General features: G+C 39.1%; 1 protein-coding gene across 3 annotated transcripts in view; it reads right to left on the reverse strand.

The window, feature by feature from the left end:
* Lhfpl6 (LHFPL tetraspan subfamily member 6) overlaps positions 1-16,826 on the reverse strand; it is a 231,935-nt gene extending 215,109 nt beyond the window's left edge. The window contains exons 1-2 of one of the 3 annotated variants that reach the window (XM_063232660.1): positions 16,663-16,826; positions 14,689-15,263 (exon numbers count right to left, since the gene is read on the reverse strand). In XM_063232660.1, the coding sequence (XP_063088730.1) occupies positions 14,689-15,073 (385 nt within the window). In that variant the 5' untranslated portion in view covers positions 15,074-15,263; positions 16,663-16,826. The other 2 variants (XM_003477437.5, XM_013141245.3) reach the window with 2 other exon arrangements.
* Positions 16,827-24,242: the final 7,416 nt, after the last annotated feature.

Below are 24,242 nucleotides of genomic sequence, written 5' to 3' on the forward strand. Positions count from 1 at the left end.
ACTACTGGATATTTCTCTTTTGTCTTTTTGTCTTTTCAGAAATAGAGAGTAACCAAGTTATTTCTGTCTAATGGAAAAGACTGAGTCAGTTATCATGATAGTAAAAACGCACCTTGCTAAAGATCCCAGAGGCCCTCCCCCAATAAAAAGATTGGATCAACATGAAGCTCTTGCTGGAAGCTGTCTCTCAGTAGCATTTTCAACTCTTAACTACTTCTGTGCCATCGGTTGGTATAAATGCATGTAAAATAGAAGGAAAAATCAAGATCATTATTTAGTACTAACTTGATCAGGAAAATTTACATTCAAGTGGGGCTTTCTTTTAAGCATAGACTTAGGGCACATGAGACAGAAAGTTCCATAGAATTTTCTTTGTGCAATTATGTGCCAGAGTATTAGACATAAGAAATGATCATACCAAATGAAAGGAGAAGAATAACAGAGAATATAGATGAAGCATGTCACAAAGCCTAAATTAGTATCCTGCTCAAATGAAAACCTGCAAAAATTTTTCTGATGTAATTTATGGGAGTTGTCACACACATGTAAAATTTGTGCTAGATGCAGGGTAGACTGCAAGGGGAGCAGGGCTGGCAACGCGCATGGAAGATAGTGTTCTCCTCACTCCCCTCCATAAAAAGTATTGATAAAGTTCCCTGGGAGGTCAGGACAGGAAGGATTTTTCAGCAGTGCAGTCACAGGCAAAGCTATTGAGAAAGTCAACACTTGAACAAGGTCTTGAAAGCCAAGTAGAATTAGGTCTCTGGAGGAGGAAAAATAAGGTAAAAGGAACAGTGTCTGCGAAGGCATGAAAATGCAATTAGGTAGACAGGACACAAGAAACTTCAGAAGATTCTGTTTACCCAAAGCAGAGTGTACAGAAGGTGGTCAGTGGATAGGAGCGTACTCAATGGAACCAAGAATCACACTGTACGGGGATTTATTTTACAAAGATCACATGGGGTACTTTGACCATGAAGGGTCACAGTCACAGCCACAGCCAAGATGAGTCTACATGAAGATGGCCGGGAAGAAGAAAGATATGCAAGAAGTGAACTTAAGTAATTGAAAGATATTTTCCACCCATCACATATCTTGGGAGTCATTTGAAAAGGAAGGTAATAGGGTACCAAGATATGACATCATGTTCAATGCCAAATGAATTTTTAAAATGGTCACCCAGAGGCCAGGACTCTTGACAGCATACTTTAGTTACATATAATTGCATATTACTTTAAGTAACTATTTCAAAGCATATTGAAGACAAAATTTATTGCCTCTGGTCTCAAAAAAATTTTAGTGTTACAGCACTTTCTTTGGATCCATCTTGAACTTCAATCTCAAAATATTTTTTATCTTTCTGTTCTTGTGTATTTGTTACAGTTTTTAAAGAACTAAATACAACCGTCAAAGATATTTTCTTTGTATTTTTATCAATTCCCTGGAGGATCAGAAATGAAAGCTCCAAAATTCCTGAACTGAGCTCTAATCTTAGAAAACACTGCTGCAACACACACCTGCAAATATCACTAGCTCAGTTCATTTTGTGAAGACAGAAGAGCAGTCCAGCTATATAACACAATACTAAAGCTGCTTATTGGTAGAATAACAACATCCTTCTGAGGGAAACCAAAGCAATACACTTATAAATGTCTCAGAGGTTTTCCCTGTATTATATTTATTTCTTTTGTTCCACTTGTCACATTTTCAGAACAAGTTGCAACACTTTCTTGAGATTAAATGAAAAATATGTAAAAATTACAATGTGTATTATACAAAGCTTGATTATAAGTATCTGACATTTTGCTTTTCAAATACTCTGTGTTTATGCAAAAAAATACAGATTTGATGAGCATGTAGTAATCCTGATTATACAATAAATACAACAGAATGCACTGGAAAAGAGATGGAAAGTTAAAACAAGAGTCTAAAATTAGGGTGTAGCTCACTGCAAGAGTTATTAAAGCACTTGCCTAAGGGGTACATGGCCCTAGGTTTGATCATTAGTTCTGTGTAAAAGAAAAGGCCTTATAAAAGCAATAGATGATAAAGAATCATCATAAGCAAGAAAATTCACAATATGATGGCAGATGCAAAAAAGAACAATATATCCAAAATATTTTGTCCAAAATATCTATACAGATATCCATATAGCATTGCAAGTTAAGATTTGTAGAAGTCAGATACACCTAGTAACAAAGTATATTTTCTACCTGCTAAAAAAATAAATCACCTATTGTAAGAATATTACTGGTTCACAAACCAGCTAAGGAAACACAGTGGGGAGCAATAGCAAACTAACAACAGAGGAAAATAAAATCAATGTTCATTGTTTCTTTTGTTGTTTCTTTGCAATGCTGGAGATCATAGTTCTTTCTTAAGTCTGCTTCCCTTCATTATTTTATCTCCATCATCTAATAATGTCACTCAGCACATTCAGTAAGTATTTCTCCTTACTGAATTTATTTGTGAGCAGCACTCAATATTTGTATAGTGACCTATTTATTGTTACTAGCCACCATGTACTAGTAATCTACTTTGTCAGGCCTGATGCTAGGTGACCTCTCTATATTTAAAAATCACAAGAATTCACTGGGCCAGTGTCACCATTAGTACTAAATGAAGGAACTGAGGGGGAAGCCATTAACTTGTCCAGAACCATGACACTAATGAGTATGTCCTGATGTGTCCAAATCTTGTTCACTTGCTTTTCACAACAATGCATGGTCATGGAAAACTGTCAACCAGTGAGCAAAAAGTTGTATTTCAAGAACAATTTAAGAAAAAAGTAGTAACATTTAATTAGTTACAGTATCAAGAAAACATTCCTTTTTGGAAGCTGACCACATTTAAAATTCTGAAGCATCTCACATGGGGAAAAAATGTTATCCTAATCTTAGACTCTAAGTATTGCTACAAAAACAATCAGCCAAAAACTATAGGTTTAGCAATTTAAATAGGAAAAGTATAGAAAAGTATAAACATTCCCCCTTGTACAGTATTTTCTGTTATATCAGCATCCTATCAGCTTCAGATGTCTTGATCTCACCTAATTAAACTGCAAGATTATGATGGTAAAACCACTGTATACAAAGCACAATTGTCTGAAATTACAACCAAAGTCAAACGTATTTCAAAAGGTGCGACACAGGGAAGAAGAACTAACTGCTGTGTAATTTAATGAAACCCACTGAGCTCGGAGGGCACAGGAAGCCAAATTGAATTTTAAATGGTTCCAACCAGGATTCTATAATCAGGATAGCCACCAGAGGTGGGATGAGATAAATGAACTCACTGTCTTCCACCAAGCAATCATGCTTTATGCATGAGACCCCAAAACAGGAGGGAAAAAGTAAAATGTCACTCTTCATATCTCTACTTTTTTTTTTTTTACTAGTACATAATCATTTCTAGACTCCGCCTTCTCCAAGGTACCTTTCTGTTAATGAACATGCAAAATGATCTTTTTCCTATACTGATGTTTATTGCATTTTATTCCACAAAATAAAAGCTGTTTTTTAAAAAAGTATAAACATTTCCGAATTCATGGTCCACCAGCATTGTAATTGTTAAGCAATTGGCAAAATCAACAAGGAGGCTTAAAATTGACAGTTGAGTGAGACATCACTAGGATCTGGCCATTGAGAAGGCCACGTATAACAAAAACACCAACAAATGTCAGGCAGGAATGCATTAGGAACTCAGGAATGTTTTCCCGATGAATGTTTTCCCATTGTGTTGGGGTTGGTCACAATTAGCTATACAGTCACTGAATTTCAGTCTTCTCCCCATGGCAGTGCTGGATATTCAGGAGAAAGAATTCCAGGTCTGCAGCTCAGCTTGCATAAGGCCAGCATAAGCTGACACTGCTCATTAGAAAACCTGATATGTGCATCGCAGAACATCTCTCTGAATGCTCTTAGTACTTGCCTCATGTTTGTCTGTGTAATTCCTTTCCTAGATTTTGAGCTTCTTGAAGGCAGATGCTATCATTTACTTTCATATTCAAGTCAATGTTTCAACACAAGCCTTGCATCTGCCATTCCACAAAGTAGGAACAGTATCTGAACAAGAATTGCAAAATCAAAATGGGCTAACGGTATATTCCCAACAGCTGTCCAAATACTCTGTGTTCCATTAAGTCTCAGGAAGACAGAAAATTATTGTCTTCTCTCTCTCAGACACTTTGCTAGGCTCTAGAAACATGATGTCATAATAGACTATGTCTCTGTGCTTAAGGATTTTCTATCAGTCAGAGAAGAAAGACTTCATACACCTATTTACAAAAATCACATACGTAAACTCAAGTACAGAAAATCTTGTGAGAGAAAAGCACAAAAAAGGAGCAAAATGATAACAGATGCATTTCCTAAACAAATGCCTAGACATCTGTATTACCTACTTTACACATTCAAATGATGCACAGAAACCATGAATATGGCTTTCTTCTCTATTCAAAATATAGTAATGGTTAGCTGTACCTCAAAAGAACTAGGATGAGTGAAAGAATCCAGTTATTTTCCAACAATCTTGCTCAACTTAACTCTCCAATAATTTGCCTTAAATGCACCAATGTGTGATATGAGCAAGTAGAGGAAATACTTCCTGCTCAGATCTTTTCCCCTCTTCTTTGGCTTCTGATCTCTGAGCATCCTAACCACATCCTTAATATGAATCCTTCCAGCCTCCACCCACTTCTCCAGCCTCATCTAACCCACCCTCCCCTTGCTTTATGGTCTGGCTCCCTCATCCCTGAGTCGCTTGTCACTACAGCTCCCCTCTGAAGGAGGGCCTCTTCCTTCCTGACTCTCTGTGCATCAGTCTCTAATCAAATCTGACTTCCTTGGGAACTTCTGTACTTAGCACCCGACCTATGACTCCTAACAAAGTGCCTGCTATTTCAAAAGTTCGTCTTTGTAATTTTACAGTCATTTGGGGGAATATTAGTTTAACAATTGATCTCTCTCACTAAACTTAAACTCAGGCAGAAAAGAACCATCCCTTTCTGAACAATGCTTTATCTTTAGTACCTAAAACAGAACTTCACACATAAGAGCCACATAAAAATGTGTTGAGTAAATAAAGAAAAGCACCAATATTTAATAAATGTCTGTTTCAACACCCAGCACATTTAAAAGTAGCTCCCTTTAAGAAGAGAATTAATATTCTCCCTCAAAATAACAATATAAGGATTAAACCTTATTTAGAAGTGATTATATCGTCTGTAAGGTAATTGTCTTAATACAGGATTTATAATTCAACATTTAGACTGCATGATAAACCACAAATGAGAAAAACTAACAAACAACAAACAGGACATCTACTATATGCTAAATAGCAGAAAATAATGATGCCATTGAAGTTTCTTTCTAGGCATGAAGAGAACTTGGGCAGTTCTTAAATTTGCATCCCAGAAAATATTGTGCACACACATTAGGGGAAGAGAAACAACCACAGAGTTTGGGTTTTCAGAGAGAGGCAAGCGAGAGGCAGGGACTTGGTGTCCCTGTATCCCACACATCCAGCCACACAAATGCTGGAATGGTATGAACCTATAAGGACCTAGTACTTCCTATGTGCGCCCAGGGTCACCTAACATTGCCCACTGCAATACACCAGCCATATGAAAGGTATCTTAGATGAATGAGAGAATGATCTGGGTCATCTCATCATCAAACAACACTGGAGGCACGAATTTTAATAAGTTTTAATAAAACTTCTGGAGCTTGGAGGGACAGATATGCAGAAATATTTAAAAGAGTCTCAGTTTATAAGTAGTGAGTCTCACTTAGGAGTTCCTTATTGAATTAAGAATGCATTAATCACAGAACCATAACAGTTTAAGGCTAAAAGGCACATTGCTTTTAAAAACATTTGACAAGATGAAGACAGGAGAACTATAAATTACCCCAGAAAGACAAAAGAATGTTTTGTGTTTCATGGCCTTCAATTCACTTAGCTCTTGGCACATTACATGAATGTTAATTTCACAGACAAAATTCAAGAGGTAACTACAGGAGTTTCTTTACTTTCTTTAATACACAGTTGCAACATGACTAACATCAGCTATGCCAGCAATGACAGGATCCATTTATTATACCTAACTACAGCAACTTTTACTTATCAGTATATTAATACACATTTATTTATTTCTACAAATAGAATAAAAGTGTAACCAGAACTGTCAAAATTGTTTATGAAGATGAGAGGTATAAAATCAATCTTACATAGAGCTACCATTTACATATTTGTACATTTCATGTTTCCTGTATTTTTAGGGGGAGAAATGAAAACTGCCTGCTTACCTAAAGGCATTTCAGTGACAGTGGCAGTTCTTTAACTGTCATCAAAATGCTCTTTGGAAGTCCTCAAGTATGCTGGCAATCAATAACCCACACTTAAATTTCAGAGAAAGGGTAAAAGATTCTAAAATCAGAGATACTCACACTGTAAAGCTGGGTAATAATTTACACTTACATCTGCGTAGTGTGGCAACAATATTACTTCTGGAAAACAATAAAAATACAAACTGTAGCTTTGCTGATATAATTGCTGATACATTCCTTCCTTCCTTCCTTCTTTCATCTCTCCTAAAAATGCTTACTGTGGCAGCAAAGCTAGTTTGTCTCCATCCCAGAAACATCTTTAAAATCCTCCTCTTTCTGTTCCTACGGCTTCACTGAGGTCTCCATCACCTCTGTGGCCAGAGGAAGCAAATTGATCTTTGTTGTCCTCTGCCACTTCAATAAGTAGTGCCTTAGCCAGTTTTACCTACAGCCACTCACAAGCTCCATCGCAGTCAGGTACAGAATCCTCAGCACGGACTACAAATGGAGACTTCCACAACCTGCCTCCTCTGTCCTCTTCACTCTTATCCCCGGGGCATCACTCCGTCTAATATCCTAGAGGACAGCTGCTGCCATTCTTGAACTACTGTCAGGTCTCTTCACAAGTCTTGGGTTTCAGGATTTGGCTTTTGCCTGCCCCCAAACCCAGGGAGTATCCTGCTTACCAGCCCAGCACAGGGAGCACCTCCGCTACGCCCCTTTCCAGACAGCCTGGCAGCACTCCTCTGTGTCCTGCAGGATTTGATCTATAGGTCAGTAGGCCCTGGGCATTCCTCAATTAAACAACATACATTTTTTAAAAAAGCTCACAGTAGGTCATCATTTTCTACTTGGAAGAGGTATGATTTTGAACTATGCGTTTCAGCCACCCAGGGAAGCAGAAATTATCCAAGTTATCTCAAACATAAAGAATTTAACATAAACAACTATTTAAACAGATGATAGGAGAAATAACGAGCCAAACAAAATTTAAAGGGAGACCCAGAAATTATCAACAATAGAAAATGACTCTGTCCACTAGAATGGAATGGTGATACTAGCAGCTATGACATTACTAGTAACTAAAAGAATGGCTGCCTCATGAGGGTAGCACTATTCTCAGTGTTTTGCTGATAGGAGCTGTAAACATGAAGAACGAGGTTTTCCAAGAGGAGAGACATCTGCTCCTACCAACCTTCCTAGAGGGTGAGAAATAACCCGGCTTCTCCCTGAACCTCATCTTCCAGTGTAGCTCCCTCTGGCCAAACGCTCAGATGCCAATGCTAAAACAACTGGGAAATGTAGTCCCTTCTGACACACAGCCAACCAGGAAGAGGCGGAATAGAAAAATGGGAGGCACACACTGTGTGAGGCTGGTGAGCCCCATACTCAGCTAAGTCGGTGCTGTCTGTGTCAAAACATGGCAATGTATGTTATGCGTCGTGAATCCTTTGAGCTGTAATTATCTCCCAGACGGGTTTCCTCCATTAGACTTTGAGCTTCACAATAATAGGGCAATATCCCTATTTTTATCTGAACACCTAGCACACATCATTTGATACACACTAGACTCACAGTAAGTAAATGCCCATAACCACCAATCTTGTGGATTTGCAGAATACTTTAACTTGACATTTTACTCACAATTTTTGTTCTGTTGACCAGGAATTAAAAGACATATTAACGCATATTACCAGTAAATAGGGCCATAAATAGGACCATGCCATTCTCAAGTATGTTTGTGAAGCACAATGTTAAAGTTAAGCCAATTCTCCTTTGCAGAATTATTCAGAGCTATTAAAATGTGCCTGGAGAAAGAACTATAGTATTCTGCAGTATGTTTTCAATACATACAACTACAGGACACTTTTTTAAAAAGGCCTAACGTCATACAAGTATATAAATTAAAGGGACATTGTTTTCAATGCCATCACATGGGTAGTATTGCTTTGTTTTCCCTTGGAAATATTTCCACGATGTATTGAAGGATAAGGTCACATTCTGCAGATGCACATGTCACTAATGAGAATTTAAAACTGAGCAATACATCAAGCATCAATTGAACATGTTAGGTGTCATTTACTATTCCAGTCACTGGAGGCCTAGAAGAAAATATGTCCGAGTTCTTGCCTATTGGAAAAGGTAAGACAAATCAAAAACCATTAAGCAGAACTTCAATTTTTAATAAAAAAATATTATTTTACATGTTGTAGAACATTGTAATACCAAGAGTTGTCTGACTATTAAAAATGTAAGACACAGGAAAGGTAAATTATTTACTAAAGCATAAGCAGGCCAGTCCTGGAATTTATATTACTATTTAAGTTTCACAAATTCTAAGAACAAATCACTAACTGGAGTTACATCTACCAGAAAAAGAAAAGATACCAAATTATCCAATAATAACTTCTTGGCAATATTAATGAACAAAGCTGGATGATGCTGTGTTAAACCCTATCATCCTCTAAAAGTAACTGTTCAAAGATCCTTAAGAAATCCCTGGACGCCTGCCTTTATTATGATTTAGCTGGAACTTAGAAGTTCTATTTTATTTATCTACATGAACAAAGTAGAACACTGCCCTTCATTTTAAGAGAGATACAAAGTCCTTGAATTTGTTATTGAAGAAACGTATTCTCCAGAATTAACATTTCTTCAGCCTTAAAGGATTATTACCAAGGTTTTTCACAACGGGTACTTACATTAGAGAATTTGGCCAGCATATAATCTTCTGCTGAAAAATTTTCAAAAACACTGTGTTTGAGCATTCTTCCCAATGGCCTAATACAAATTGCACTATTAACATTAGCTTATAATAAATATTTTGAAATTTGGCAAAAAGTTGCCACATCATATTATATATCAGTATTTCTACTGTAGGAGAAACATACACTGCGGGTAAAAGACTCAACCAGAAAATATTCACCTCCTGTGAATGCTAAAAGATTTCACCACCATGATACCCAAAATCCTGGATTCTAAATATTAAGTAGAATTTCAACTACAATGAAATTTGATGGTGATAATATTCACAGCCAATTCAGTAACTAATGGGGTAACTTCAGGTGTCCCTCTAAAATTCAGTGTTCTCCTCTGTAAAAAAAGACTTAATTCCTTGCTTTACTGTGGTGAAATGAAACGTGTAGCTCACACGTCTCTGGAGGGGTCTGAGCCTACGTGAACTGGGGAAATATTTGATGCTGTTTTACAACTCACTCTCCCCAGACCGCAATCTGCAGCCACATTCCAAAGGTCCAAAAAACCTCAGCTGTGATGCAATCTACTTACTCTCCGTAACCAAGTGCTTCTCAAACATACTTATCTGACAGCCGCTTCGCTTTTTCCTGTTAGCACACATTGATTCACTCAGGAATTCATGTTCCTCAGAACACACTTGAGGATTATACTTCAAGAGAGCAACAAGAAATGAGATATGGAGGCACATACACGTATTCCTAGTACTCTGGGAGACGGAGGCAGGAGGACGGCGAGTTCAAGGCCAGTCGCGACTACTTACTGAAACCCTGTTTCAAAACTGCAACCAAAGATTTCAGAAAGGGCTGGGGATGCAGGTGAGTGCAAAGGGCCTAGGTGCCACATCCACACTGAAGGACAGGGAGAGGGAAGAGAGAGCAAAAGAAAGAGAGAATGAATAAGATCCATCCTAATGATATAAACAATACAAGGTATTCTTTGTGATTATAACAGAGTAACTGTCCCTTGCCAAGGTGGTGTTCACGTGCTGAAGGAGTGTAACTAGGGCTTTGTGTGGAGTGCAAATCTTATGCACCTCGTATATGATATAAGTTAATGTCAAGATTTCTCAGGGGTATTTGTTTAAATTCTTTTTATGGGAAGAGTTATCAATTCACATCCCCCTGTTGATTTCCTTTGTGACTAACAACACATTTTTATAAAACAATTAACCAGTTTATAATCTCTGTGTTAGCAAAGCTAAGTAACCCATAATGACCTTGACCTGGGCAATCTCTAGTTACGCTGGGTTAGTAACAAAGGGAAGTAAGTGAAATACCAAACGACCCTCTTTCTAAGATTTTTCTCTGTAACAATAAATGGAGAATTGGACCATGCTTCAGAACATCTAATCATTTTAAGGAAAAATCATTAAAGAATTGTTAACACGACACACGACAGACTCCAATACAATGAGTAAACCTATATTTCACTATTATTAAGAATTATTATTATTATTTACTTCAGAGATATATGTTAGGAAGGAAAATAAGTAACTCAAAATTGGGTGGAAAATCTGAGCACATTTGGCAGAAAAGAAATCAGAGGTCTGCAGACATTATAACTAACCACAAACTAGTAGTACCATATTGTCTCAGAGTGATAGAGGCAAAACCCAGTGTTAGGAATGGTGGTAGAATTTATCACTTACAGCTGGAGTCGTAAACAAAAACGTAGTCTTCTGCTAAATATACTAAAGAAAATATTTTATTTTCCTTCTGCCTTATGAGTGTATATAGATAGGTGAAAATCACTTAATATTAGCAAGGTAATATAAAGGACAGACCAATCATAGCATTAATAGATATGCTCTTACAAAAGTTTTGGTGTTGTAATAACTCTACTCCCACCACCATTAAAATAACAACTACAAATATAACAAGTCCAGTGGTTCATACTAGTTTAACAGTTGTGTAAGTCTACACATCCATACCAGCATAATTTGAAGTTCCAGTAAATAACATTGATTTGTGTACCATTCAGACATACAGTACCTGGGAAGTTCATTCAAAGTCCTCTACCTGAGCTCCACCCAGACCTGACACACACATGCTCTGCAGGGGCCTGGACTATGAATTGAAAGACAATTCCAGAGGCAAGAGATAAGAACAAGCTCCTTCAACTGGTCTAAAAAATCCCAAGGTGTCTTAAAATTAGAGCAACTTCTTCCCGTTAAGATTCTGTCACTAAAGTCACTGCACCCATTACTATACCAACACCTACTATTGATTCAGCTATCACTTGTGAGAGCCTTCATACAAAGGAAAGCAAATGTGGTCAGGCATAAGAGCAAGGAAAGAAGAGCCTAAGTCAATCCTCCTGAAAGGATGAAAGAGACATGCGCAAGTGGGACCTTCCAGTGGGGAAACTCTGGAAAGGTAATGAAGATTTTGGCACACAGACAAAGAGATGCTCAAAGACACACTCGGTCATCACTGCCACCTCAAGCAGCATTTATCCATAACATAGATTCAGAGCTCTCTTTAATGTACTCTCAATCCCACAACATTTCTTAAGGTGAAATCTATACATTTACATCCTCATTAACTGCAAGTACAAGTTCCCAGAACTTACAAATAGTTTTCATATGTCTTTGCAATGTTCTTATCTGTTTCACTCACACAGCACATCAATACAACACCAGAAAGCTTCTACTTACATGAAAGGATTTGTCATGAATTTTTTTAAATTCTTCTCAAGTCCTGAATGACTACAATATTTGAAAGCACATAATTTGATGGTGAGCAAACAAAAATATTAAAACCTCTATTTTCTTAAAGCGTCCTTGCAATAAATACGTTAATAAGTTTATTATAATTATGTTTTGCAATGCCTTTCTACATGTTCTTTTAAAAAGTCAGTTGAAGGCAAAACTCAATACCCACTGATTTTTTTTACTTACGACATAAACTTTATGAGATGCAGATGGCATCAGCTCCATCATTGATTCCTTGAGGATTCCTATGATAGGTTGCAAATGTCTATTTTCAAAAGTCCCGTGTATGTTGTTCTATCAGTCAATTGATAACATTTTGACCTCTAACCAACCATAGCACGAAGATTCAAAATTAATGTTGACACTCTGTCCTTTAACTTGTTCCAAATTACTGCAGGGGTTTTTTTTACTGCCTGATGTTTCACCATATGTGCAGACTCTAGATACAGCCAGAGGGGTTAAGCAGGATGCCTCTGTATTCTGCCATTCTCCTGCTTCCTGTTGTTTTTGGAACAACTCTTCCTTTAGCTAAACACAAGCCTTCTGGGCAAATCATTTTTAGTAAGAGAGTGCAGAGAGCACCCTGTATGCTGATTACACTTCTGAAACACTACAGTCTGTGCGATTCATAGAACTCACTGATTTGACATTTTGCCGTCTTTACAAAACCCACCCATTTTATGAAAAAATTAGCAAAAATTACAAAACTACTTACCACACAAGTTTTATGAATAAAAATCCAGTTATGAAATGCACAACAGGAGGAATTCTTTTTGAAATATTTTGTTCTGTCATATGATAGCGATTACTGGCAGATTTTCAAAACCTTTTCCATATTCAAGTTAATCTTAATTCCAAAGTTAGTCTTATCTTTGATAACAGGTATGTTTACTGATTGCACTCTTAATAGGTCAAAACCCGAAAAAACCTGCTTAGTTTTACATTCAGAATTATTTTTGCCTGATATGAGAAAAATGTGAGAAATAAGGGAATACTAACTACAAGTGAATTATATCTTTAGTTTCAGCAACTCTTACAAGGCTGATCACAGGAAAAAACATCCACAGAGAAACACATGGATCATCTTAAAATACATATAACTTCCCCAAATGTCTATTCCCTTGAGTATTCTGTAAAGTAGAACATTTAACTCTATATAATTCAAAAAAAATCTATATATAGCTTAGAGAGAGAGAGTCATAAATCTCATGGGTCTCAGATTCACTTCCTGTTACCTTCTTTCATTATATGTTTAAAGATAATCAATAAAAACTGATTTCTTTTTGTAACTATTCTCCTATTCTGCCAGAAATAATAGCAGCCTCTGCCCTAAAATGAAGAAAAAATAGAAAGTAATATTTACCATAAGACAAGAAAATGGAACTGCCTAAGCATTTTCCTGAGCCAAGAGACACAAACAGCAAATCCAGTTGATTCTTAAAAAAAAAAAATTAAATACCCTTGGCATTAATACGATTCTAAAAATCTGCGATATCGACAAGTTTCCCAACTCTGCGTTTATATTCCTGCTTTCAACAGCAACCTTTTTTTATTTCCTAATAGTTTTAAGATATTTCTTAAACTTAAGATACATATTACAGGCAAAACTTTTGTCACTGTTGAATACTGAAGCAGTAAGGAAGGAGCCATCATTTGCCAGAGCAGACCAAGATCCAAAACCACAGGGGGAAAAGAAAGAAAAAAACTGAGGCGAACAAAGTTAATTTAAGTTAAGGGATTAAAGGACTAAAAACAAACCTCTTGTGTCAAAACACAAAATTTCTTGTCACTTGCATTTTCAGTGTACATAAAACATTGCTTGAAAGTTTTATATCTAAGATTCTGGGTAATCCATGGGGATTCTCTAATATCTGCACCCTATCTCAGAACTATTAGTTTTTAATGTGTTTTCTTCTGTGTTCTTCACAAAAGACTGTAAGAAAATACCAAATGGGAAAGTAGCAGACCTTTCACTTGGTCACGAAGTTACAAGTACATTTTATAAGTTTTCCAGGTTTCCTATTTCCCTTCAGTCGGCGCTATCTGTAAGAGGTTGTCATACAATAAATCAGACAAGTTTAGCCAGTCAGGTTGAAGAATGAAGGTGAAAAGCTCCGTGGAAAATACATAAAGTACAATTAAAACCATATGACCAGCGATATTGAAGCAATATTTGCTGGAGAAAAGCCAAGTCAAAATCAAAACTTTCTTAGCGTTAGTGAAACTATCCAGTCCATTTGGGACAAGCAACACTTCGTTCACCCACTACAGTATTATTCTTTTCTCTCTCCCACAGCAAAAGTACGCAGGGAAGTTGAGTCCTAGGACAGTAATTAAGCCTAGCGAAATCTTTTTGGTATAGTTAAGTTTATAGTCATTAATACAAACTGATCTATCAATTAAAGCAGTAATATTTATTTAGAAATATAGTTTAACATTGAGCAAGGGTCAATTTTATATCCAATGGAGAGTAGTAGAGGTTTTTATGACAATGTTAAATCAAATTTTGCATTTCTCTACAAACCTTTGCCCTTAAATACTAAGTATTCTAGTTAAAACAATGATAATCTAATTGCCTATAGTTACATTTTAAAAAGAAGCTATAAAATCCAAGCTATCTCTCCTACTACCACTTAGGTTATGATCTAGCTGTTCTATCTCACATAGTTGGTACTTAGCAGGCCAATGGTGTAAATGTCTAAGGATGTATAGAAATTAAGAGCACTCTAAGCTGTAAACTCTAGTAGAAATCTGTGATCAAAGCCATTCCATATCTATTTCTCCTGTGCATTCCAAGTGTCATTTACAATAATCTCAGTAGACAAATGAAATATAATTTTCAATATTGCTTTGGGATTCTGGCAAACAGCTCAAATGTACTAAGTCACTTACCCCCCAGAAACTGAATTCCTCCGGCCACTCTTCCTACTGTCCTGGAGATGAGCTCTGATACACAACAACCCATGAGGGCCGTGAGCGCCACCAGGAGAAGCAAGCCACAACCCAGGCCGGTGACTATGGTACAGATTCTCCATTCTGTGCTGGGGATGCCCTGGAAGGAGGCATAGCGCCCACATTCCTCCACCATCACCATCATCTGCCGACTCTCGTCGTGCACCGGATAGGAGCATCTCCGGAAAGTACCGAAGGACACTGGCTTGCCCAGCTGTGATCCCCAGAGCCAGTAGGGCATAAAGAAGCCCACACAGGAGGTGGCAGCACAAAGAAAAGAGAGGAAAGCCCAGATCACCCCGGTACAGGTCAGGCTGGATGCCATCTTTCACCAAACTGGGCAACGAGGACCTGAAGTCAGTGTTCTGGGATCACAGGTGTGAGTGAAGGTGTGAAATCACCAGGCAGCCACAGGTAATCCACAGTTCCAAAAGGAAAGAGTGTCCATTAGCAAAATGGATTCTCAGTCTTACTGGGCATCAACTTCCCATCCTCCGTGGTAAAGATGACCATCCCTGTTAAAACAGGAATAGAGAACATTAAAAGTTAAATATTCAAGAGAAATACTAACACACAGCTGGTTTGCAAATTTAAGTAAACAAACATTCAAACTTGCCTCAACATTTCAAAATTCAAAAGAACTAATTTTCTCTGTAAACTTCTCTATAATTCAAATTCTATCCAACCCGCTCAAAGCTTCTTCATGTCTTTTTCTCCTGCAAATGCTCCCAAATTAACTCTGACAGCTATTTACTTAAAGAAATGCATAACTTCTATTTGCTGAGCCAGGACATTCATTTCACTTACTCACATTAAAAGTAATGTAGCATTTTTACTGGCAGTAAACATAATTCAGGATATTAAAACAAAGTGAACCATACTGTGGTTTGTTGACTTCCAAGTACAAACTCATGGTTTGTAGCAACTTTTCTGTGCCCTGTTGTGCGTGAAATTAACTCTCTGAGCCCAAATCAAACAATTAGGATAATTTTTTCATGGGAGAGCATGATAAATTCAATAAACATTATAGACCTTCTAAGCACCTACACTAGACAGTACTATTGCCAGACACTTCCAAGTATCAATCAGCAGCATTTGAGAATTCCTTCAGTCTTAGCAACTATCTTCTCGCGTAGAGTCTGTGCCTGTGTGACTTATTTTCGCATCTGCTCTTTTGATTCATTAGTTCCCATGATTTCAAAGCAATCATTTCTCCTGCCCAACTACTGTCTAACCCGAAAGGTAATCTATGCTCTTTCATACTTGACATCAATACTAGTCACCTGAATGGTTGCAGGCATACACATACACAGTACCTCCACTCCTTTTCAAAACGAGTTCCTGAACGATTTCCCACAGTCCATAATGAACACAGACGCACACAGGCCATCCACCGTAGAGTTCCAACCCTGAACTCCTCCCTAACTCCAGCTTTAAGGGTCCACAGCAAACCTTTTCCCCCTACCCGTCACCATCTCTTCCCCAGACACGGCCCTGTCTCCAGGTCTGGGCATCACCCAAGGAAACAAGCGGCTACTTTTTCCCCTCTTAATTAATTGTCAGCCGCGGTCAGCGGTTGAAGTTGGTCTGTCTCGGCCAGAAGGCTGGGGGAGACGGGCCGGAGCTGACGTGGGGAAGGGGGCGCCCTCATCCCCAGCGAGGCGAGGGTCAAGCTCCCCGCGACTGTGTGTCACCCACCCAGGGAAACACAATGATCCCTCAACTGTAGTACAGGGAGGGGGTGCTGCTGCGGGCTGCAGGCGAAGGGAGGCAGAAGGACGGGAAGGCAGCACCCCCCGGAGGCGGACGCGACAGCAGACCGGCGGGAGGGCAGAGCCCGCGGGGAGCCCGGCTCGGGGGTCCGGCCCGGGCGCTGGGGGGCGCGGGGCGCGGGCAGCCGCGCGCTCTACTCACATGGCCGCGGGCGGCGGCCGCCTCCTCTCGCGGGTCCCGGGCGCTCCACAACTTGCTGTCTCTCCGGGACGGACCATGCACGGAGCGGGCCACGGTCCTGGCCGCCGGCCGCTGTCCGGAAGCCGCAGAGCCCGGGCGACGTGGGCGCGCGCGGGGCGCAGTGGAGACCCCGGCCGGCGGAGCCCGGGCTGCGCGGAGCGGCTCTGCCCGGCTCCAGGCTGCACCGCCCCCTCTGGCCCGGCCCGGCCCGGCCTCCGCCTCCTCCTGTCCCCTCCCCTCGGCCCCGCGGGACCCGGCGCAGACACCGCGGCGAGGACGCCGCGCCGCCGCCCACGCGGGCCCGACCCCGAGGCCGCTGCCGGGGCCGGGCCGGGCCGGGCCGGACGGAGCCCCCGCCGCGCTCGCGCTGCCCTCCGGGTCGGCGGCTCCGGAGCGCCGAGGAAGTAGCGGGCCAAGTTCGCGGCTCCTCCGAGAGGGCACCGGCGGGTGCCCCTGGGGTTGGGCTCTGTGGCCGTAGTTTTCCTACCGCCGTGGGGGACTTAGACGGGAGCAGGCCTGAAAGAGCGGGGAAGGGACCTCGCCGAGCCCCGGGGGCTTGGAGCAGCACGCGGTGTGGACTGAGAAGGCGCAGGGAGCCGCGGCGCCGGGCTCGCGCACTGCACGGGGCAGCTGGCCTTCGGGCAGGCCGAGGAGAAGCCCGGGGACTCGGGGAGAGGGAGAGGGCCGCTCGGGTGTCTCCGCCAAGAGGGTCCTCGGCGTCCCCATCTCTACCTCCTCCTGCTCCCCTCCCTCTTCTCCCCATCTCTCTCTCTCTCCTGTCCCTCGTCCTGTTACACACCTCCGCTTCCTGCTCATCAACCTTAATACCACTATTGGATTTGTTCTTTGGGGAAAAAATTAATTTTTATTTTCCCTCTCGATGTGGGGTCTATTTTTACTTGTCATTAGCACCAGCTCATTTTTAAGTTTAGAGCTAGATTCAGTGGATGACTGTGGGAGTCTGCTGAAGACAGTATTTTAAGAAACAGACCATCTGGGAATAGCAGTCTTTGAAGTAGGTGCTTTCCCCAAATAGTTTGGTAATATGTCTTTTCAAAGTAGTTGAAATAAATCAGTAGGTTTATACTTTGTAATAAATTTTCAGATCACACCATGTAATTAATCATGATGGTACACTTTTTTTTTTTTTTTTTTTTTTTTTTTTGCCTTCAAGTATAGTTGGAGAAGTGTATTTTGTCCTTATTAGTTTAACAGGTTTTAAATGATTGGTTCCAATCCTTTTAAGGCGAAAGGTCTTTATAAGAATACAAAAAAACTAAAATACATAGTTTTATCATAAACTTCTCAAAAGGGAGAAGGAGACAAGACATTTGGCAAAGTCTGGAGATATTTTTGTTTAGCATGACCTGTGACAGGAAAGCATTACTGGCATCTAGTGGGTAAAAGCTAGAAATTCTGATAAATAAAATATTCAGAACAACCCCTGGAATGATCCAGCCCAGAGGGTCAAAAGAGCTAACAGTCGAGAAAACCTGTCTTAGTGGAATGTCCGATGACTCTATGTCCTGAAGTTCATCCATAAATCAGAGGCTTAGAATCCTTGATTTCAATTGTTTTAATTCTGCTTGCCCAAATTACTAGTTACCTGACTTCGGTGGCACCATAATGATTGGTCTGACTTCAGTTAGGTACCACACCCTTAGTTATTACACAGAATTTTCACATCAACATAATGCAAAGGTAGAAGATATGATCATATAAAGGCAAAATAATAATAGTTTCAGTCTCGTCTCCAGTTCAGCCTGCTGGGAAAATTGGCCTGCCGTACTTTCTCAAGCTTGGAGAAGTTTAATCTACTTGAGATGGACAGCCAGGGAGACATTAATGCCAACCCTAGTTACCACTGCTTGAGCCTTTGCTGACTGTTATTTTACTTTATAGTTTATTAATACATTACTGTAGCTCACCTTAAAAAACTATAAAGTTGTGATGACTATTTTGCAGAGGATAAGTAGTTTACCCCCAAAAAAGTTACAGCTAAAAAAATGAACTTTTAAAAATTTCATTATTTGCTGTCTGTTAAACAGTAAATGCCATTAGAGAGATTGTTGGACAAAAAAGAAACCAAATGCTTAAATTTCCATCAAGATGCAAGCAATAGCAATTAATTTTGAGAGTCTTTTGTGCTATAAACTGAGACTTATATTTCTATGATAAATGAATAAATTTAGATAAATAATGATCTGTTATCTCTTTTGTAAAGAGCTTGGCTTTTAATGTTCCCTTACTTTATGACTCTCATGTGATGATTCTGTAAGAATTCGTATTTAAAACAAAGTTTCCGGATCATCTAATCTTGTTTGAGGGCATAATTTTACAGATGAGGAGATAGGCTCAGAATCCTTCCAGGATCACATCTAAGATTGAGGACTGGAGTCCGTGGATCTGGAGTTCTCGTCATCCCGCTATGTAATTATCTTCCCAAACTATAAAATTTTCTGAATTACTCTTTGACTTCTTGCATGCATACCTTATAAGCAGAATGCATTGTAACATCTCTAAAATCCCTGCATTCTTTTGCATCTTCTAAGGATCTTTACTTCCCAGCCAGAATTTCCTTCATAGCAATGCCACTTAAACCTCCTATTCCATGTCTGGGCTCCCTGTATGCTTGGATAGCAGTCCTATTGAGTCATAAAATGAGATCATGGATGTGGAAGCGTGTGGAATGCTGTAAGATATTTATGACAACACTTTTTGTTAGCTACCTAATACTAATTCTGAATCACCTCATCCTTTCCTACTAGACACTCTTCTGTTCTCCCTTAAAGTTAATAGTAGATACTTGATCCCCTTCTAGTGAGTCAACTAAGGTATGTTTGGGAAGACCATATGCATTGATAAAATAAGGAAACACGAGGCAATAGTTGTCTTACCATCCTGGCTGTTTTTGTGCACATCAGTAAAAGATGCAGTGTCTAGAACTGTGGCAACCATCTTGTAATCCTGAGAGGGAAGGATGTCACAGAGACCTGAAAACCAGCTCCATATCAAGGTGGACCTATTCACCTCCTTTGGATTTTTTTTTTTAAAAGTAAATTGTTGATTATTATGATTTAAGTAACAGTAAGTTGATATTTTTCCAGTAGCTGAAAGCATTCCTGACTGATAAAGCACTGTATAGATAAGCCATATGCTTAGTGGCAAGAAGTTCATATTAGTCAAGATGGTATCTCAGAATTTGGTGGTAGGAAGTAGACATTCAATAATTGAATGTGAACAGCTTACATGAATAGATCAGTATCATTGTGATTAATATCCTTGTTCTACTGCAGCCCACAAAATGGGTATTTACTGTTAAACAAATAGAGTATGATATGTGAAATTACAGAAGAAATATGATAGTGAATAATAGGAACCATGGAACTAATCACTTCTGACCATTGGGGAGAAGTCAGAGAAGAATTTATTTAGTTCACAGTATCCAGACTCTATTTCTGCTTTCTGTCCTACAGAAGTGTTAAACACTGAAATTTCCATTTTCCAAGCTCCACTGAAGTCTGAGTGGCCATGTGACAGTTCTGACCATTGAGTGCTGGTCCCATTGTATCCACTTCCTATCCCTTCCAACCCAGAAGATGGCTATGATAGCATCTGTCATTAGACACGAGATAAAAGGCAGAAAGACAAAAGTCAATACACTAAGAATGAGAAAATAAAATTTATGAAGAGAGTTGAGGTCACCCATATCTTCATTAGGCTGTTATATTATCCTTGGACCCTCTAGGGGTGAGAACGATGGCATTTTCATATTTAAGTCACTGTCCTACCTGTTAGACTGCTCACATTGACTCTTGTCTTGCAGTCAAAGAGCCAGCACAAGAGCAAAATGGAATATGTGTAGCACACCGAGACACAGCTGGGCAGGGAGAGGAGCGGAGAGCATGGTGTCAACATAGACACTCAAGTAAGAGGTGAGTGTGACAGGCATTCATTGTCTGCAGGCTGTGCTGCAGATGATGGATCCCCCTCAAAGTGTGAGAAAAAGCAACAGTTGTGGAAACAGTTTCTGAAATGTATCTGCTTGGAGTGTTCATGTTTGAACCATGCAGAGAGACAGAAGTTCTCAGGGTCATAAAATGACCTGATCCCAGGAGTTTTCCATTAACTAACTACAGATCGGTGAGGAGAGGTGTAGGAAGGAGGTGCAAAAGAGCTGTTTGACAAGAGACAGTGGAGAGATTTTCCTCATCTTCTTCTGGCTGTGGAGCTTATCAGGTCTTTATTTCTCAACAGATGCCATGAGATATCCAAAGGTTGCTCCACTAGCTGAAAAACTACAATCAGTTTACAGTAGAAAAACAGAGAGCAATGTTTGAAAAGAAAGTTGGAGATCATGATAAGTTCTTCCTTTTTGTCCTTTTCCTTTTTTTCTATATTGATAAATTACCTGTTCCCTTCATAATTCTCTTCTTAAGGTTAGTTTAATGGGATACTGCTCTGGTATTTGACTGCATTGTGTTTGTTATATACACAGGAAAAACAATCTCAGGGCAAGCGACCTCAAAGGTTTCCTGGTTCCCATTTCAGCTAATCTGTAAGTAAGATGGCATACTGTTTGAGAATGCTAATTCTCCAATTTGTATACATGTATTTACCATCGCTAGTCCCACATCCCATTAAATCAGTGTTGCCTGTGTCATTTTCTATACATTTTCTTTCAGATGTCCCTGACCCTCATTATGTCGATGTCTAACCACAGTAATTTGTATGACCATGTTCTCCAGAAACTCTCTGGAAACAAGGTGTGTGTAGTCTGTGACCTATTCCCAGTGGTGCTGCTAGCATTATTCATTTAAAGCTTGAAAATTACATTGGAAATATAAATTGCCTGATAATTTCTATGTATTAGCCTTTTATAAATTAAAGTTGCCATACACATTTTAAATCAGTAACTTATTCATAAGAAGGAAAAATGAAGTGTTAAATCACATTTAACATAGCAAAGGCTTCACAATAAGCCATCAACATGGAAAATGACCACAATACATATTTTTTGCTATATGACCCAGTATACATTTTAAAGCAGTGCATAAGTATGTTTAATAGTGAATCATGCTTATAGTACTTTTCAGTTGGGTTCTGTTTTCTGCTAGCATTAAAAATCATCTGCAGCTTTTTCAGTGCCATCACTGTTTTCTGTTTTTGTTTTTGTTTCCCATAATATATAGAAAGATAAGCATATGAATACTATAGAAAGATACAAGAATTATTTTTTTGTGGACAACAGTATGTACTACCAATCAATTGTAACTTCTGAGAGAATTTGCAAAGGTTTGTTTCTATGGTATTCAAAAATCTTAAGTCTGCCCTCACCAAAATAAAGTGTAGTGTGCATGAGTCAAATATACTAATCTAATGATCCATCTTCCTGCGAGGCTCCTGGCCTCTGTACAATAACTTGAGCACCTGAGACAATCAGAGAACCAGGCAGAAACACCCCACGTATGCTCAGTTAGATCTGCTCTGCCCCAAGGGTGAATACCTCTGCCACCCCTGGAAAAGTGCACGGGACACACTGCTGAGACTGAACCCAGTGGACAAATCTGGTGAGTTCAGAATTCAGTTCACAGGCCCATTTGCCCTTCACTAACTTATATACCCCAAAATGAGCTGTTATCAGTAACAGAAATTAGACTTTAGTCTCTCCTACTTCCTTCCCCTCAATTTATTCAGGCTGTGGCCAGGGAAGAAGATTGCTACTTATCTACCCGCTTCAGAGACCCTGATAGGGACCATCACACAATGAAAGCTAACAGCATCAATTAAATATCAGTCACATATTACTATTTCCTGAAAGTGTACCAGAAACGCTAGGACTGTGCTAATGAGCCATAAAGGAGAGAAAACTAATTTTCCGCAGTTAGCATTGGCTTGAACTGCCAGAGATTGTATCCTGAATGGTGTACTTGATTGATCTGCAGCTAGAATGAAGAAGTGAATGGCAAGAAAATGCTCTTTGACTAGTCATATGTTTGAAAGGTCAGTGTCTTTGTGTGGTAAAAGCTAAAGAGCTTGGGCAAAGTGATGAGAAACACAAGATACAAGGGAAAAAATAGAGTAAAGAGCAAGAATTATTTGCTTATATGCAACATAGACCTCAGAGTAGGGGACCAGGGGAACAAAGGCAGGATAGAAAGTCCTTGTACTACTTTGACATTTCTGGGTCTCCAGGATTCCGAACTTACTTGGGGTCAAATTTCTCTTCAACGTATCCACAACAGCTCAAACCTATCCACTGAGATGCCGGCATTTCTGAGGAACCCTTGGGGGAAATCTCAGCCTCAACTCACTGAGCTGTTGGTCTCATATCTGCCCCCTTCCTAAGGGGACTTGGATTTGTTTCTTGATCAAAGATTGATTCAAACATTAGGCTATTCTTTAAAAAGATAAAATAAATATTATTTTTAGTGTTCTTTAGGAAACATTAAAATGGCAACTTTTCATCTATTTAGTATAATTTTATATCATTCTAGAGAGATATTGGCAACCAAAATATTAAAATAAAAAAACTCACATAATGCCTACTTTAAGAAAAACACACAGACTTCCATCCTTTAGAGGGATCTATGTTTTTCAAAAGGAGTCAGGATCATTTTCTACCATCATAAAATTACAGTGTTCAGCAATGCAAAAACATTACATAGGAAATCAAAGACTTGAGATTGAATTCTCAGTGTGAGCCTTAAACATATTAATTATGACTCAGATGTACTTCTATTGTAGTCCGTTTGTGCTCGTCAGTGTCTATTTAGTAAAATTACCAACCATCATATCCACTCACTTGATATGATACAAATCAATTCCTACATTCACAGTAGTAAATGGCAGGGCTTGAATTAACCACTTACCAGTCTAATTATTTAAATACAGATGATCAAAAATCATATTTTTTTCATTAATCTTTATAAGATAATGAGACATATACAAGTGACAATTTCATAAAACATTCAATTCAAGAATCAGCTCGTTGCAATAATACCTGCCCGAGTGATGCGCAGGATAGTCAATATGGAAAGAAATACACTGACTGAGAGACACTCAATAAACTGTTAAGTGGTTAATGATAGTGCTTGGGTCAGAATGGGATTTTCCTGAGTGTTAAGCATTTGTTTCTTGAAATCGGAAGCCTCCTAGTGGTAGAAGCACAGAAAAAAAGAAAGAAAACCTTTTCAGTAAGTTTTCTGCTAAACATGAAGGTACATGTGAGATTTCAGTTTAACTTTGATTATTCTGTTTATAATTGATTAGCACCCCAAGTACCTCTACTCTTAATACATCAGTGTGGACAGATTTGGCTTAGTATAGGTGCCTTAAAAACAAGCAGTAAGCAAAATGAAGTTCACATTCTATATTTGCTGTAGCAAAGATATCCCCCCTAACATTTATATCATTTTTCATTTTCTTTTGTTTTTACGTATGTAGATGATTATTTCTTTCATCCTTAGGATGTTCAATCAGCAATTACATATACTATAAGTAACTTAAAATTTCAGGCCTTCACTCCCACACTTGATTTT

Source organism: Cavia porcellus, unplaced genomic scaffold, assembly GCF_034190915.1.
Source record: "Cavia porcellus strain 051 isolate PalLab524CR breed Dunkin Hartley unplaced genomic scaffold, mCavPor4.1 scaffold_21, whole genome shotgun sequence".
NCBI lineage: Eukaryota > Metazoa > Chordata > Mammalia > Rodentia > Caviidae > Cavia > Cavia porcellus.